At 41.7% G+C, this 18,668-nt stretch overlaps 1 protein-coding gene across 15 annotated transcripts in view; it reads right to left on the reverse strand.

Moving 5' to 3' along the window:
* atrnl1a (attractin-like 1a) overlaps positions 1-18,668 on the reverse strand; it is a 204,417-nt gene that overhangs the window by 170,140 nt on the left and 15,609 nt on the right. For 12 of the 15 annotated variants that reach the window (XR_015109331.1, XR_015109332.1, XM_086179718.1 and 9 more), the window contains 6 exons: positions 10,546-10,629; positions 8,048-8,161; positions 7,213-7,341; positions 3,135-3,343; positions 1,413-1,587; positions 859-946 (listed from right to left, as the gene is read on the reverse strand). Coding sequence is in view for 13 of the 15 variants with exons in the window: in XM_086179718.1 (XP_086035844.1) it covers positions 859-946; positions 1,413-1,587; positions 3,135-3,343; positions 7,213-7,341; positions 8,048-8,161; positions 10,546-10,629 (799 nt within the window). In the remaining 2 variants the exon portion in view is untranslated. Of the gene's footprint in view, positions 1-858; positions 947-1,412; positions 1,588-3,134; positions 3,344-7,212; positions 7,342-8,047; positions 8,162-10,545; positions 10,630-15,946; positions 16,029-17,718; positions 17,751-18,668 lie in introns of all 15 variants that reach the window. The other 3 variants (XM_086179728.1, XM_086179730.1, XM_086179729.1) reach the window with 2 other exon arrangements.

Here is an 18,668-nt window from a genome sequence, read left to right on the forward strand (position 1 = left end):
GACATTAAAACTGTTTTGACAAATTAGGTCTATGATAACATGAATCTTCATTATTTCATTGACAATTTCACAGCAGAAAGAAATCTTTATTTGTGCTGGTGAAAAAGTCTCTGATGCAGAAACATTCCTTTCCTGTCCCTGATGGCTGCAGCTCAGCGTGCACTGCAGCTGCATCTCCTAAAATATCAGTGTGAACAGAGAGGTGAGAGATGACGTGTCACTCAGTCTGCTCCCATGTCTCTGTTACCCCCACCGAGGTAAAAATACTGCTTGTGCTAAAGTTCCTGATGTGTCAGGAGAAGGCGACAGTGACGTTTTTCCTTTCATCCATTCAATGTTTCGAGGTCTGGAGGTGAAAAGGTTGTGTGCACAGTGACAAACTTCTCTGGATCACCTTCACCGCAGCACAACCGTATCACTTGTCTTCACTCCTTCAATGGTTCAGTATCAGACTGACTAATAATGCACATGTCCAACAGTTTCAGACTCTCTGTCAGTGTGAATAAAAGCAGAACACCCGCCATTTGCCTGTTCACCAAATGTCTTCACCGAGTTATTGGAACGATAAACAAGCTGTGGCCTATCAGTCATGAATCAAAGTTCATGACCCGATGAGTGTTGGAATATAAAGGACCTGTCCGTTTCAGTATTTCCCCCTAAGCTCATGCTAAGGAAGTTAGCATTTTGTTGTTTTCAGCAATAGGTGTGGGACCACCAAACTCTGGTCATATGCTGCCCCCTATTGATTTGGAGCTTGTTGAAGTATCTATAAAATGTACCCCTCAGCGATTCAGTCTCATATGAAGCATAATAACGAATACTTGAGAGTGTCGAGTGAGTAGAAATGTGATATTTTACCTGGTAGAGAGCCAAAGAGTGTCCATATCTGTAGAGAGGACCGCTGCTAACAGGCACCGTGTCCCACGTACTCGTCTCCAGGTTGTAGCTGAAGAGAGAGAGAAAGACAGAGAGAGAAAGAGAGAGAAGTGCGCAGAACAAAACACCAACAATGTCACAAAAGGTCAGCTTGACTTAGAATATGTAAGAGGAGAAAGAAATCTTTTTTGTCTTTTTTATTCAAGAGCGAGCCATCCTCAATTCAACTTTTATTCAATTAGTAGTAGTAGTAGAAGTAGTAGTAGTAGCAGCAGCAGTAGTAGTAGTAGTAGTAGTAGTAGTGATAGTAGTAGTAGTAGTAGTCGTGGTAGCTGTGACGTTCCATCTAATCTTTTACTAAAGATGAATGTTGTGTAACATTTAATTTAATGATAAACATAACTTTACTATTGGAAACTAAATTTAATTAAAAGTTTTTTAACAAACACAAATTGTGACCCACAAATGAAAGGTCATGACCGCAAGACATTTCGACTGATTCCATCAAATTTCAAATTGGACAGAAAGTTTCTTACTTGAGGACCATGTGGTAGTTGGAGTAGTTGAAGGAGTATCCTCCCACCACCCACATGAGCCCGGAGTGCACCAGGGCCTGATGGGAGGCCCGACCCAGAGACTGAGAAGAAGGTTTGATGCTCGGTAGAACCCAGAAGGCCTCGGTGGAGGGAACGGACAGTGAGCAGTCGGGACCTGAGGCCAAGACAAGAGGGAGACATGAAAAAACCCCGACCAGAAAGGGGGTGTGTCAAGATCTGTTCATAAAACCTTATTATCTGATGCTTTTTATGACACTTCTGACTGACTTTATTAATCCCTCAATGACTATTACAGTAAACAGTTTTAAAAATGTTTCAGGTCTCTCTTGGAAAAGAGACCTTTCTCTAAGTTAGACGGTGGAATAAAATACAGACTGAATTAAAATAAAATACTGCAAACAAATTTACAACTATCACACGCCAACAAAGGAAAGAAAACATTAGTAACATGAGACATTCAGGCACAGGATCCCGTTAATTACATGCAATAATATATTATAACTATATAAACACCAGAAGATCCCTTTGTTTATCTAGTCACTCTACAAAAGACATAAACCGTGTTTCCTACAGTAACTGATGCTGTTTTGATCTCTTATTGAATATCAATAATACATAATGGTTCCAAACATCAGATGAAATCTGAAAACGGTTACTCGATCTGAGGAGAGGAGGATTTTCTACTGCTTCTACTTGTGCTTTCACCAGTCACCCAGGAGGGGGCAGTGCTTCACCACTGTTTCTCCTCAAACTCACCAGCAGGCATCAGATTAAGATTACTATTACTTTGTAAAACAACACTGGCTGATAATTTATTTGTGGTCAGATAAGATGGCACACATCTACACCAGAAACGACAACAAGCCAGGTGTCAGATTTTCCAGGAGTCTTTCAAAAGACCGATTATATTCCATGAACTTGTGTTTTATCAGGTTGTGCAAAGAGATACTGTCAGATGCCATCGCTCACAAATAAACATAAAAACCAAAAATAATGAAGCACGTATTATGCGCCACAAGGGAAGATCAGCCTGGGTATTGCATCTAATGCTTGATGACATAAAATAATATTGAGTCAGGCAGCGCTGCATCAGATTCTCTTTTCATGTCAACATTGAACAAATCATTGCAAGATCCTCCATCTGACAGGTGGAAGAAGAAATGTGCTTTGAGAGCAAAGAACGGAGGTTGGCTTCATTTTTAGTCATTATATCACTGAAAAAGTGATAGATTCCAATATTAGTCAAAGGAATTCAATCATTTGCAGGCAGTTAAAAACTAACTGACTCAACAACACTGACATATATTCATTATTTTAAAGCAATACGTCACCAAAAAAGTGTATTTTGCCTTTCAAGTACTCACAAATACGTGTCTTAAGCTCACAAAGATGTTTTTCTCTTCTTCCCACGAATATTTAGCTTGAAGCTAATGGCGCCATATGACTCACAAAAGCAGAGCTGTCCAAAACATCCGCTGACAAACTCTCAGCCGCATTGTTTGTAAGCACTTGAATGGCAAAATGTACTTTTTTTGGTGAAGTATCACATTAAGCTGGGCATCTCTGAACTTTGATGAACACATTACAAAACATGTGAAGTAATCAGTGAGACGGTTCATTTAAAGCACATCAAACACAGGTGAATTATCTCTGGTGCTCCTCCCCTCCCTCTCTACCTCCCCACCCCTCCTGCTTCTTTACCTTGCCAGCTGTCATTGCAGACGCACAGCTTCTCGCCGGTCAGGTCGCAGTATCCGTGATCCGGACTGCCACAGTTGTCCCGGCAGTACGGGATGTCGCAAGCGTCTCCTTTCCAATACTCCTCACACTCACAGTAGACTCGACCTGCTGCGGAGTTCACCGTGCTGCATCTGCCGTGGCCCGAACAGTTGTTGGGACAGGAGTTGATCCTGAGGGAGACAGAGAGAGGGAGGATCTTCAAGGGTACACAGCAGACAGCACTCGCACTGAAGGTGTGCATGACTTTTAGATAACCCCGCCGCTTTGGGATGCTGAAGATGCCTCATGTTTGCGCTACTGCAGCATCATCCTCTTTGACCGTAGTTTCTGTTTCACAGGACATCGACTGCATAGTTCAACCTCACTGCTCTCATCAACCTTGTCTCCAGGTACAGGAGGAAGCTGTTTTCAACAAAAACTGCTCAGAGTGCTGTCTGACCTGCACTGAATCTAGCAGCAAAAGACATTTTCCTCAGATTTCTTGAAGGCCAAAGCGGAGCCAAAAGTGTTGGACTTGAATTAGAAGCCCCGCTCTGAGTGAATAATAACTCTGCACTACTACATAAACATGCACTCATCCGTGACGGCTGCTGCTGAACTTGTCAGGATAGATACACACTCACTGTGCATTACAGTGTAAATACTTTGGACTGTAAAAAAATCAAACATTCCAGGACTGGAAGGTGAATAAAAATGCTGTATTCTCTCTAATTGCCAACAGGGTGTGAATCTATTAGTTGTAATGAGTCAACATTTTCCTAAATAGTTTATGGCTCAGAGTCAAAACATGGCCCCAGGGCCAGAACTGGCTTGTTCACCATCTCAATGCTTGCTGCAATTCCACAGAGGGAAAACGAAGCATCCACCCAAAATACAATCAAAGGCAGCATTATCTTTAGGCTTAAACAGCAGGCTAGCATCAGGCTTTTTTTTTTTAAATGAAAAATGTATTCAAAATGTGTTCTAACCACGCGTGAGCATCTGAATACTTAGTCACAAGCGTTGGATTAAAAGCTGTGGGTTTAATATTTCAAGACAGTTTTGTGGTGGTGATCATAACATCTAGAGACTTTTTTTCAAATCAGCATGCTAACTACGGCACAACCTTGTCAACATCATTTCCAAATAAACCGCCAGGCAGGATATTTTAGCTTAGGGGTTAACAGTTATGGTTTAGCCAGCCAATTCCCTCACAACTGTTGTGAGGTACTGTCTATCCTTGCTGCAGACCGACACACGGCAACGTGGAACTAGTTCAAGTGTTTAGAATAACACATTAGTGCCCTCTTGAGGTGAAGGGTTGCACTATACATGTCTGATTCGATTACCACACAGAAGTGGGTCACTTCAAGTTTAGAGCTAAAAAGATCAAATTATTCCCTGTGTTGACTGCTCAACATCCATCATGGCGTCTTCACATTGTAGCCTGCTGCTGACAAACCTTTCACTGGCTCTTAAAATAGCTCAGTACGAGTGTTACAGTAGCCCAGAGTATTAATCCATCATGCTGCTAGTATTAAGGGGTTGGTGTGTGTGTGTGTGTGTGTGTGTGTGTGTGTGTGTGTGTGTGCGTTTGTGTGTGCGTTTGTGTGTCTGTATTGATGGGGCAAGTGATGGATCATCTGCAGTCTAGTCTGGGTAAAGAAGTCCAGGGACGTTTTTTAGTCCCAGTCTGTCCCTGAAATGTGAAGGACGGTGTGTTATAGTTTAACGTCCCGCTGTTGATTACTGAGTTGATAACTGGCAGCGAGGATGAGAGGTTAAAGACAAAGAGGAGACGTCGCACTTGCAGTGCTGCAGAGATGAGACGACATCTTATTTCATTTGATTACATGTTTTAAGAGCATCTGCATAATAAAGGTAAGATATTATAACGAGGAGCCTTGGGACACATGGAAGGATGGAGGAACACATTTGATGTATAGTTTAATGGAGATAAATTAGACATGCAGCTCCAAACACACAAGGAACAAGATTAAAGGATCCTGATAATGACAAACCATAAGATGGTTCTCAACCTGAGGGGGCCCAGAGGAATATTTGGGGGTTTTGGTGCAAAAATTAAAGATGTTTGAGCTCTACCACCTGTAACAGTGTTATAATTCATCCTACCTGCACCTCACCTTACCTATCATCCTCCACAGTTCTACACAACAGGAGATGAACACCAGTCCGGTTTAGGGGGATTGAAGTGTTTACAATCGGCCCCCAGTGGTTTCTGATCATGAACATGAACACTAACTGTGTTAGTCTGACTTTGAATACTACGATTTTAGTCAAAAGGAATTTTTTTTTTCTTCTTCTTCTTCTGTCTATGGGCAATAAGTTAGAGGATCAGGTGTGAGCAGGTGTGAGCTGTGGTCACAAACAGCAACCTGATTAGTCCAAGCAGTTGCCACTCAGAGGGGGTTTGAGTCACGGATAGAGAGAGGAAACAGATATGTAGCTTCTTCCTCTGCCCATTTCCCACCCCCTAGAACTGAGTTTTGTTTTAATCTTGTTTTTATATCATCTCGCTGACAGAGAGGGCAAACAAACAAAACCAACAGAGCCCTGTGACAACATCATGTCTCGGTGGTTGAGGAGACACAAAAGAAGTGAAACAGTGAAAAGAAGCAGTGATACAAGCAAACACGTTTCCCTGCAATATGAAAGATTCTCCAAGAGATAGAAAAAAGGAGTCAAGAACCAGAGTCAGAAAATCATATTTTCATTAACACAAGAAACAGGTTTGTTGCTATGACAAGAAGGTCGTCATGGCAACCTGTATCTCCCCTGTGTGTGTGAGTGAGATAGAGAGAGAGAGAGAGAGAGAGACAGAGAGAGAGAGAGAGAGAGACAGAGAGAGAGAGCGAGCCTTAAGGCTGTGTGTCATCTCTAACCTACCAACGATAACTCAGATGGAGCAGTGAAGGATGGTGACTTCACCTGCTTTCACTCACCAACTACACTCCTGAACCTATCTAGATACAATGGCAGCAGCTGGATCTGAGAAGGTAAACAACTGAATCAGTTCAATGGCCTTTACCCTGCTGGACGCTAGAATGTACATTGAGCTCATGTGTGAATAGAACATCATGTCTGGAGAGCTAACGGCGAGTGAATGGATGCCCTGATGGAACTCATGCAGAGCCGGATAATTCCAAGCACGGAAGCAGAATTTTCATTTACACATTCACACCATCAGTAGAGACAACGAGATTCAGGAACTTCTGCCAGTCGGATCCAAAGAAGAAATCATCAAATAAAGGAAAAGTAAAATATTTGGGTGTTTATGACCAAACTATAAACTGCAGCTTATTTGTTGCACCTGGACAGATTCTGCCAAGGCTCCGCCCACCTAAACTAAACACAATAAGAGAGACAATGTGTCTGACATGGTTAATGTCCTGACACTGGCTGCGTTTACATAAACGGCAGTAATCCGACAATTGACCTAAATTCTTTTCAATTTTGATGAGTATCTGATCACCCCAGGGACGAGGACACGTTAAGCCCTGGCAGGTCTTGAACACTGACAAAATTTGCCTCTGGAAATACGTGCATCACTTCAAAAAATTCCAAACCCTCACCATAGAGTGACCCTTAAATATTCCATGACACCTTAAAACCATCTTACTGGTGGGGCATTAGGTTTTTACAACCAGTACTCCGACTGACCTGCAAGTATTTACTTAAGTGTAAAATTCAGCACGAGTTGTTAAGTTTTTGATGATTTCATCAACACATTTGATCCAAGGTTGTGATCTTTCTCAGATGAAGTTAGCTAGCGGATTAATCCACAATGATCAAAATTACAGCGCTTGACTTAAATAAAATGTGAGATTGATCTATTTATGATCTATTTATGAGGGCTGAGACTGGGCGTTGAGTGTCAGACACACCTCTGCTACCTGATGTTATCAGTGAACGCATGGTGGACGTTGAAGTGGCCACTGAGAGATACTGACAGGAAGATGGATAAAACGGATCATGGAAGGAATAGAGGAAATAAAACCATGTGTGAAACAGTCAGGGAGTGAGTGATATCTGAACTTACGAGTAAGTGATGGTGAAGCCCGTCAGGTTGTAGGCAGCATCGCTGAAGAAGTGAAGTAGAGCGTAGCCCGATGTGGTCACCACCTCTGGGACCGTCTCGTTACCCCTGGACTCTGGTATCACAAGACCACTGAGGACGAGAGAGACACAAAAGACACAGTCAGACGAGTCCTGATGAAAAATTGATATCAATAAAAAACATTTTGCTTGGTGGGGTTGTGATTCGGGCGGGCTGTCTCTTTGAATAAGTACAACATACTAAAATGTTCCAAGCCTCCTCCCTACTGCAACAACAGCTGTACCCCCCCCCCCCACCCATCCATAGTAAACAATGTAAGCTTATTTACTGGAGGTAATAATGTAACAAAAGTGAAGTGTGTGCTTGTATATTCAAATACCAGATAATTTGTCCATGGTTGGAAAGGCCAAATGAGCCCGTCACATCCTGAGAGCAGCCATCTCTCAGGAGAGAAAGTGGGAGGTGAGTAAATTATTGTGGAATTGCTGTTTTTAATGAACCTGAGTGCCACTCACGTGTTTGTGAATTGTTCTGTTAAAAATGAAAAAACACGCAATAAAAAGAGAAGAGGCGGTGAAGGTTAATGTGAGTAATTATAATATTTCCTCTTTGTTATGGCAGTGTTGTGGTATGAAGGTAATTATGAGGGCCACTGTCTGCATGCATGCATGCTCGCACGCACACACACACACACACACACACACACACACACACACACACAACACTATAAGAGCAAACTCGTTGGAGCTTTGGAAACAGGGTCAAAGACCCAGGACTCATTTCCATGTTTACCTCCCACATATAGAGAGCAGCTCACCTGAAGACGGCGATCAACGGGGCGTAGATGGAGTCGCCATCATACACGTACATGTGGTCCCAGCTGCACTCGGTGGCGAAGTGATTGAAACGCAGCCGCAGCACGGCATTAGGACTGAGACACAGAGACAGAAGAAGACAGATCATCACTTCCTGCTGACATTTCCCTGCATCAATAGAATCTAGAGATGTTTTTAGACCGTGCAACAAAAATGTTGCAATATATAAAAGTAATAATAATGATTTAGAGAAGTGTTTCAGGCCATTAAAGAAAACTCAAAGACCAACTTGTTCCCAAAAGCATGAATGTGTCCAGTTCAAATGTATATTACAAATTACCGCTGAATTAAGTAACAGTTTAACAAATATCGCAGTTGACGCATTCAACGTCTTTGTGTCAGTTTATTTCAAGTGTGGGAGGGGCAGGATGGCAGCACCCAGCAACCATTAATTAAAATGAGGGACCCAGGTTTATCTTGTGAGCTCAAAAAACTAATTTGTGTGAACTATATCTCTGGTCAACAAATAAATCCAGGGTAAACAAGTGACATCTTGTGGCTCCACATTAAATTAGTTTGATGGAATCATTGTCTTGTGGCCATAACATATACTCTACTCTCTCTCTCTCTCTCTCTCTCTATGGCCTTCCCATGGTTCTGTAATCGCTAACAACCAGATTCAGGTTCACAGGGCCACAGGGTAACTTTGAACCTATTCTCTGAGATTAACCTCACATCGTTGATGTTGGTACTGTATTTGGTGAGTCGGAGTAGAATCATCCACACAGACAAAAGTTTCCAATGTCATATTAAATACACATACTTTTGGAGAGTACCTCTAAATTCAGAGTGAAGAGGCTCACGTAGTACCTCATTACTCCTCTCTGCCACGCTGAAGTCACTGAAGTGTGTCCTACCCTCACTAGAAGTCTCAGCACAGTTTGATTTCTGAAATATGAACCTCACATGAATCTGAAACACTTCTGTCCTCTACTGACTTGTGCTTGTCTGGTTAGACACATCTGCTTTGAATTTCATAGGTGCCAGGTTAATAATCATACTTTCCATTTTAACTCCTACTGGAGAACAGAATCTCTCTGTCATGCTGTCAAATGAAGGCAGGAATGAACTTTGAAAATACAATCAGATCCTCTTTGATAATATTTAGTACAAAGGCAGGAAAGTTCATTGAAACATTGACACATGAGGCCTTTTCCTGTGAAAAGATCCACAAACACAGGAGAACAACGCTGAATGATGATGACAACAAATGAGTGGATAGTAGCTGGATTCATATGTGATGACTAGAGATATATACACATATAAATACATATATACATACAAATACATATATAAGTATACACATTTATATACACATATATCTATATATACATTCATATAAATATATACATATACTATATATACATACATATTATACACATACATGCACATACACACACACACACACACACACACACACACACACACACAACATATTAGTAATGCAGAATGTCAACCCTCAAGCCAAACGCTAGTTGGCTTAGCACCATGAATGGTACTAGATTGGCAGGTTAGCGTCTTGGGAAAGAGGCTTTGTTTTTGTAAATTTCTCCTGTTCAAATATCAAATTGGCAAACTGGATTAGCCTTGATCAGGAAATAAAAAACAGATTTTCTGCCACCATTTTTATATATTTTTATATATCATCTCCTCATATTTTTTTCCAGTATTTCTCGACCTCCTATGAATGTGTGTGTGTGTGTGTGTGTGTATATATATATATATATATATATATATTACAGGAACACTGAAGTGACATGATACATAATATATATCATGCCACTTCAGTGTTCCTGTGGGAGGCGGAACACAGTTTTGTTCATGTGCTGTTCGTTGCTCACCACATGCTGTGTTTTCCACACATATTGCAATGAAATTATGTCTAGAACAGGTGCTAATGTGTTCATCTATCTCACCCTTTAGAACATTTAGTACAAGCAGCCTTTGCATGTCTTTTCCTTTTCCACAGCAACTGAATTTCCCCTATTTTCTCCTCGTCTCACCATATTTTGTTTAATGCTTTATAACTATGGGAGTAAACACCACAGAACCTTGAGTAATGACCTTGAGGGAGACCCCATGTACCAGTGCACTACACCCAATTACAGAGCTGCATTATTCCATGAAAGTTACTTTGTCACTTTGTTTGGTGAAAATGTAAACATGAAAATAAGAATGACATCTCATACATACACAGCACTGCACTTATAATTAGCCATCAGTGCAGGACCAGCATGCATCTCTGAGCAGTTAATGCGCAACAAACTGGAGAAGAAAAACAGCATTCACGGTTAAGTTCCTTCTATTTACACAGTAATGAAGCTTTCTGTATCAGCAGTCCTGGAGTCGGATGGGAGAAAAACAGAATCACATTTCTGAACCCAGTGAAACTCAGTAAAACTAATGATGGCGAAAGGAGAAGATAAACAGTGATACTTACAAGCCTTCTATGAGCCAAGTACATTTGGTCTTGTACTTGTAGTTTACCGGGCCGTCTGTGAGAGAGCCCGACAGGTCCGTTAACCTGCAGGAAGATGAGATGATATTAAGTGACAGCCATAAACCTTCAAATGCTCCATCATGTTGTTACACCCACTAAAAAGCGCATAAATCAGCCTGGATCTGTCCTCCCCACAAGACAGCTACATTCAAAGTAGGAGCATAGGAGTTACTGTGTACCCAATCTGCCAACAGGCCAGGCCTTTGGTGCCAGACTTCTTAAGCAGCATATTTAACCTGAAAATCTTTTTTGCAAAATCTAACAAACAAAGACGAAAAACACCCTGGCGCTCATAACTGTAGAAGTCGAGCGCAAATAGAGAACATCCCATGTTGCTTTACTGGATAAAATAGGAGCAAGTCGTCTTCTTCCATGATGCTCTTATTTCAGCTTACTTTATTTGTGCCAGTAGGAAGATTTAATTTACAGCTCCAAGTACAAGGCTTCTATTGAAACTGATTAAGGATAATATAAAACATGACAAGTGGATTCATACTAAGTGCTCCAGGGTTAATCAAAATATTTAATATGTAATAAATGACAATTAAAAACATTGAACTCCATAAATAAAAGCAATATAAAAACTATGAATAAGTGTTTGATGTTATAAAGGGTCAGGCTCAGCCCATAGGGGCCAAAACCACAAAAACCAAATACAAGAGGGAACTCAAGAAAAAAACCTGCTGTGAAGTGACTATGAACAGCATCATTTTTCTCTGGGTAGCACATCGGAGAGTTTCCAAAAACAGCCAAAACTTAAAAGTTCTGCCTCTCAAGATTTAATCTTATGTCCCGTCCCGTCCCCACCACCCCCCAAAAAAAACAGAGGGATGTATTGTTGAATACCCGGGATCCCCATCAGTCAGGTCACAGAACGTCCAACGCTTGTAACTTCATGTTTGATTTACGTTTCCTTGCGTATGACGCATCTTGGGTCTGACACAATGCATCCTTTTATTTCATTAAAGGCTATTTTGTTTTTCATTGTGAGAGAGATAAGAGGAGCTATGTGACATAAATCTGACAGCAGAAAAACATACTCTTCCATTAATTCTTTATTTTTTGAAGTTTTTATGTATTTTGTCATTGATGACGTGCTGATATTATTGTGCATCTCAACACTGTGAACATGCAGGTCCATGAACGTCAGTGCCAACCCTCTCATAGTTTATTTTTGTGACTACACTGCAGTGCTTGACAAGAGCTTCAGAGATGTCACACTCACCGCTGTCTCAACCATGCACTTGCCAATGCTGAAGGACACCATCAGAAAGCCTGCTGCTGTCCTCCATCCACAGTGCTTTCTGTGCACTGATATACAAGAAGACCTGTTGCTGCTCCTGCTGCAACCATACACACATCCCCAGGTTACAGTCCAGTTTCTCCAGTACTACAAAAAAAACTAGTACCATCACATTCGTAGGACTTTGGCATCGACCTGGTCCCAAAGGACGACTCTGATACAACCGAGGTCATGTGATACCAGCACCATCCGATATTCATGAGACAAACTGTGGCTGTAGTAGATGTGAATAACAAAATCATCAGTATGTTAGAAATATGCGAATCCATAAATATTCCATATACTCTCAAGCCAAGGTAGCACGGTGGAGCAGTGGTCATCACCCCCAGTCAATGCTGGCCCCCCAGCAAGAAGGTAGTGGGTGGAGCCCTGGCTGGAGCACTGGGCCTTTCTGTGTGAAGTTGTTGTATGTGTTGGCCCTGCCATGGACTGGTGACCCGTCCAGGGTGAACCCTGCCTCACACCTGAAGGCTGCTGGGATAGGCTCCACCCCCCGCCACCCTGAACAGGATAAGAGGTAGAACATGGATGGATGGATGGATGGATGGACCCTAAGCCAGCAGATATCGTACTTCTCCATCTAATGCTGCACCACACTTGTGGTGGTAGAATATTACTGTGAGCAGATGAAACATGACATCCCACTCACGTTAAGGTAAAACGCTGCATGTTACCGTTGCCATAGCAATCCCAGTATGACATGGTGATTGTAATTATAATGCTGTGAGTGTGTATGTGATAAACACCGGACACACATGTCAACCAAAGTAAACCTATTTCATTGCTGCATAAAGGGTAAAAGGTGACCACAGAGGCACGGCACATTAACACACTGATGACATCGCAGCCTGTCTCCAGTTGGACCGGCGCGCCTGTGTGTGCGTGTGTGTTTTCATTATCTGACCCTGCTCTGTCACTGCGAGCTCTGTGGTCATGCTGGCACGCTGCCAGACCAGAAGTGGAGTAGAGAATTGAATCAGAAAATGGAACAATTTTTCATTGAATGTTCTGACAGTTGTGAGTGGTATTGGTATTGTTAAAATAATTATAATCATAATTATTATAATATTAATTGAAAAGTTATTTTAACAAGGCAGAATCAAGTTCAACCCAGTTGGAATGAAGCTTATAGGAAAATAGTTTAGGCTGCTTTTATACACGACCTTCTCTGTGTTGAAGAAGCAGCCCATATCAGCAATGCATAAGAGCAGTGGTTTTCAGTCCGTGGCTCCAAGCCCAAAAGTGTGTTGCAGAGCTGTCTGAAGATTCATTGAGCTAAGCTAACAAGCATGGCTCTCAGTTCCCTCACGCGGTGCAGAAAAGAAAGGGGTCGCCATCTTCTCGTCTGACTCTAGGGGCAAAGCTCAAAAAGCTGGTTTCCCCAAAAAGTTGATAAGTTCCTTTAAACCTGTTCATTAAGATTTTTAACAATACATTTCCATAATTTTTCTATGCTTGAGACATCTGTTTAGTGTTGCATTTCCATGACTTTTAAAGATTTTTGTGATTTATTTCTCCTCGTCCTCCTACCTGATGAACCATATGCTTCATATCCTCAACTATGAGTTGCTTGTCAGTAAAAAGAGTGGTATCATATAGTGGGAGCAGGTCAGAAAACAACAGGGCTTGATACTACAAATACAAATGAGCCAAGATACGGATCTTACGTAGTTACTAGAAACTCCCTCAAATAGAATTCGGCCTCAGATAAATGACTTTTTTTCCTTGAGGAGAAATCAAGACCTGAGAGGTATATTTGGGAGCTTTGTATAAAAACGATTGTTCTCTGGCCCAAGTGTTTAAGCTGAGGTTCTCACTGTCATCAATGTCATAACACAGCACTTCAGTTACCATGGTTATGCTTCACTGACATCATCATTTGATGGCATGATTGTCATTTATAGCTTCTCCAAAATGAATATATGAACAGAAAGTGCCAAGAGTACCTATCTGTAGACCATGGAGGCAGACATCTTAACCTCCACCTCTGCAACTGAAAAGAAGTCATGTGACCTCCACAGAAAGGTGGTGGGGGGTTAGGATTGAGGTAAGAGTTACCCCACCCAACTTTATTCACACATTAATAAAGTACACTCTGTGCTCACAACAATAACACCATGAAGAAGATGAAATGCCACCAGAGGTCACATGACTTCCTGTCAATTGCGGAGGTCCACCATCTTGTCTCCAGCTAGGTCCTTCTCCCAAGTACTCAAGAAGCTTGAGTTTTGTAACACAAATCAACATCAATCAAGTTATTATATTATGTTGGCACTTTGAGAGGCTCGTGAAAGTACCTTCAGAGGAAAATAGCATCTAAGGGCCATCAGGCAATACGAAGACACCACAGGTTTGTTCCAATTCAACATCCTGAAGAACTCCATGTGATTTTTTTGCAATTTTTCCAGAGACACTCTCAGATTAAAATCTGAGCGCAACCCCAAATACTTTTATCCAACTGAGCACTGAGACAAATGAGATAAATAGAAGCCCCGGGAAATTTGGGATGTTTGTTCCAACTCTCCGATATGAATCATAATCGTGTTACGTTTGTGGCCAGTTACTAATTAATGTGGAAAATAAGGTTTTATGAGGTTTATTAGAGGGCCTTGGAGTGGCCGAAAAGAGAAAAGTATGTTTCCCTCAATTATACATCATCGCTTCACCCAATTAGGCTGTCCTGCCACTGCTCCACCCACTCTGCTACTCTGGATGGCACCGCAGACGACTACATGCTTCCTCTGTCACGCTGAGCCAACGATATAAACCACAATTATCATTATTATTGGCTCAGTATTATTACTTACAATCTTACATGTGGTCAGAGTTTCAAATAATGAGGTAAACTTTTCAAATTTAATTTTGTTTAAATACATTTCAGCTGGTCGTGGTTGTCCTTTTACAGACGGTCGTACAGCGGGTGAGTGCGCTTTCTCCCCGTTATGAAAAAGCAAGAGGATAGCAAACAGATTGCAGCACAGCCGGACACAGGCCATAAATATCCTGCCAATAACACACACACACACACACACACACACACACACACACACACTCAGACAGGGAGAATGAGGGGAAGTGAGAAAGAAGAAGACGAAGATACCCTCTGGCCTTTTAGTTTCGTCTCCTCCCCCGAGTGTCTCACGTGTCCATCAAGTCTTTTCTCTATTTCTGTCCGTCTCTTTCTCTCTCATCTATCAGTTGATCCTGATCACAGTTGGATCCTCTGGCTTTAATCCCAGATTAGAAGACAAATATTCCTGTCATGCTGCAGTAATGCTCGCCTCACAATATGACGATATTGATGGTGAACATCATCATCATTCAGTCTGTTATCGCTGGTTCTCCTGCTGATGATGATACATGAGCATCGTTATTGTTTCCAACTTTATCTGTCTACTGTCCTTAGTCATGTTTCATCACTGCAGGAGTCCAATTAATGTTTCCGTGTCTCAGAATTCAACACTGACACCAAGAGATTTCTGCAGAGAAACAATGTGGAAACACTGTAAAACTTTCACAAAGAGCGTTAAAGGGTGAAGGACACTGCAGGGTCAGTCACTGCAGTTCCCAAGTTTAAAAAGTTCCCAAACTGCAGCGTGTTTGCTAAATAAGAACAACACTGTTATCTGCTCATCATCATATCAGGAGCACCAGGCAGTTGGTTTAGAAAAATGGTGAGATGAGGTGAGTAATGCGTAAACATTAATTGCACAATTACTCAAGATTTAAAGGTCAGAAGACAGATAAGAATCTGTTAGTGAGATTACAGAAAAAATAGAGCTACCAGGGTGTTCCATATAACTGCAGGAAATGATGTAACATGAGTTAAAAACAGGAAAGGGGCAAGTAAGTAGTGTTGATAAACAGTACAGAGCACGTTAGCTTAGCCACCAGCAAACTACAAACAGAATCACTTATCAACATTGGGTTGATAAACTGTCACATCCCCAATAACAGTGAAATCACTGACATTGATCACTCACAAATAGATTGAAGAAGATGGAAAAGTTTAAAACCAAAAAATTCAATATTGCTCACAGTGAAGAGTTCAGGAATCTGAACTGGTGTTTAACTGTCTCGGAGCTGGTCTACAGTTCCTCCAGGTCAGTCCGGGTGGATCCTGGGAGGGAAACCGGACAGGAATATTAAACCTTTCAGCCTTCTACTGGTACTTAATATTTTTCCCACAACTCCGCCTAGATTTGCCAAAGAGCAGAAGTTCTGTAGAGAACAGCCAGAAGGCTGCTAATGAGTACCAGGACATGGAGGTCAGCTCTGCTTCCTGTTTGTCTGTCAATGTCAGAGCATTATAAGAAGTCTCTGACATGACACTTGGACGTCCACATAGGCAAGACCATTAAGATTCAGTAATGCAGATTTATGAGATGCCACCATTTTATGAATCCTTTATTCAAATATCTCAAGGAGATGAGGTATTGTTGACATTTCTAGTACATGTTCTTAATATATCATATAAATATTTCATTAGACTGCGACAGACTGGCGCCCCCTATCCACTGGTGTATCTCATCCTCAACTACAGTTCATGGTAGGTGATGCACATTCTCCAAGGAGGTCGCTGTCCAAACAAATCGTGGGATGTTGGAGGATACATTAGGTGCTGGTTGGTGTATAATCTTGATGTTTAGCTAAACCCCTCCAAGTCTCCACAGGGGTTGCTAAACCTGTGCCTTTGTTCATAATTGCTTGTGTACAATTTGCACACCTGGAGAAAGAAGTATGCACTGTAGAGGCAGGTTTGGGGCCAATAATTCCAGAATATCCACTGTTGCACAACAAACAGACACCATGGCAACCTTTCAGCAAGTTAATATATTGTTAATGTTGAGATTATGGCATTCTCACACCGTCTCAGAGTGGCTATTCTGGAGACATATTTGTCACTGTCGAGCAGCATGGACACATGAAAATGCAGACAGATGCGTACCAGTCACTACTTCTATGAGTTCCTCAGTCTGCCTCAGACTTTAATGCACCCCCCCCCCCCCCACTCATGAGATAAATTGCATCTTGCAGACATATCATGTTAATGATGACCTGAGTGGAGAGGCCTCCTGCACCTCTCCTATTAATCCTCCTAAAAAAAAAAAAAAAAAGGCTGACATGCAAGATAGCAGTCCACCATTCATACCTGATACACAGAGGCACACACACACAGGCACACACACACACACACATGCACAAAGACACCAGCCTGTCTAGGAATTCACAGCATGAGGCCACATCCTCTCCAGATTCTGCAGGACTAGTATCAGGGTCCACAGGGGGGCTCATGAGAGGCTGATGGTGGTAGAAGCAGTGAAAGATGAGAGAGGAGGACGAGACAGAGGAGATAAAACAGAGACGAGGTATGGAGGAAGAGTCCGGCACCTTATTGAAATATTCATTGGATCCATGTGAATAATTGATGGCGTACAGAAGACAGATGCGTGAGGATAGACAGACAAATGGATGGAAAGAGCGTGAGATGGATGGACGGAGGGCGGTGATAAAGAAGGAACCTGATATCTTCAGGTGGCGCCAAAACAAATCTTTTATCTCTTTTTCTTCTGAGATCGAATCCAAAGGTGGACCGCAAATGCTCACACGCATTTCCCCTCCATCACTCAAACAGAAAAGCTTTTATTCCAAAAAGTGTCTTTAAAATAGTAATAAGTCATTTGACAACAATCAGAGATCTCTCCATCAATCGTGGACAGAGAGTATGAACATAGTATCGTCTCGATCTCTTCATACATTTTCTTACCAACAGACCAAAAATTCCTCTGGAAAATTTTTGGAATACCAACCAGCTGTCCTCTTGACATCTTCATAGTTCTCCCTACAAAAAGTAATGGAGTATAAGTCACATGTTGACCCATGTAACTGTCAGGCAGGAGGAGCAGCGAGTGAGACATTCACAGCCGCGTTTCTGGAGGAAAAAAAAAGTTTTTAACGAGTTCTCGGGATATCTTCAGGTATTGTTCTGGACACAAAACCACGTGTTTTGGTGAGGTGATTGGTGTAAACTTTCTTGATTTTATTTAGCCTAGACCATCACCTTTACCTAAAGCGCTGCTTGACTACACAGAACTTCACCAATGGTGTTGCCCGTCACTGAAAATTTGTAGGCATGTGTAAATAACTGTGCATAGGTTTTCATAAGATATACAAATATCTAATGACAACACATTCCGTTGTTGTAGTCGCAGGTCTGAAGCGTCCATCTTTCAATCTTTTCTCATTGACCAAAAGAAGTTAATGGAAATTTATCTGACATACACAAAAAAATACTGTTAAAACTGTAAGGTATGATGCCAGTCTTCAGAATCCAGGATCTAGAATTTGATCCAGATTACTTTCCTTTTAATGTTCCCCATCTCTCCTTCCAACAATGTGGCATCAGCCTACTCATCAGGAGCATTCAGGGTTTCGGTATCTTGCTCAAGGACACTCCAACACGTTCTTTCGGGGAACCAGTACCCTCATGTTGCTGGATCCACATCTTGAGCCAGGCATTATTTCCTTGGCTGACTTATCAATTTGTTGCTTCTATCGTTTATTGGCTGTATCTGCTGTAGCTTCTACATTTTCAGGGAAGATCCACTGACTGTGTCAGTATTTGATGAGCTGCAGGTTGCCATAACAAGTTTAGACCATCAGATGACCCCACCCCATTTAATATAGATACAAATAATATTCTTTAGTAGCATTAAAAAACCTCAGGTCCCTTGTGGCTTTGAGGATGGTGGTTATCTTG

The sequence above is a fragment of the Aulostomus chinensis genome, chromosome 16 (assembly GCF_037954235.1).
Source record: "Aulostomus chinensis isolate RoL2024-O1b breed Wild chromosome 16, RoL_Achi_v1.0, whole genome shotgun sequence".
NCBI classification, from domain to species: Eukaryota; Metazoa; Chordata; class Actinopteri; order Syngnathiformes; family Aulostomidae; genus Aulostomus; species Aulostomus chinensis.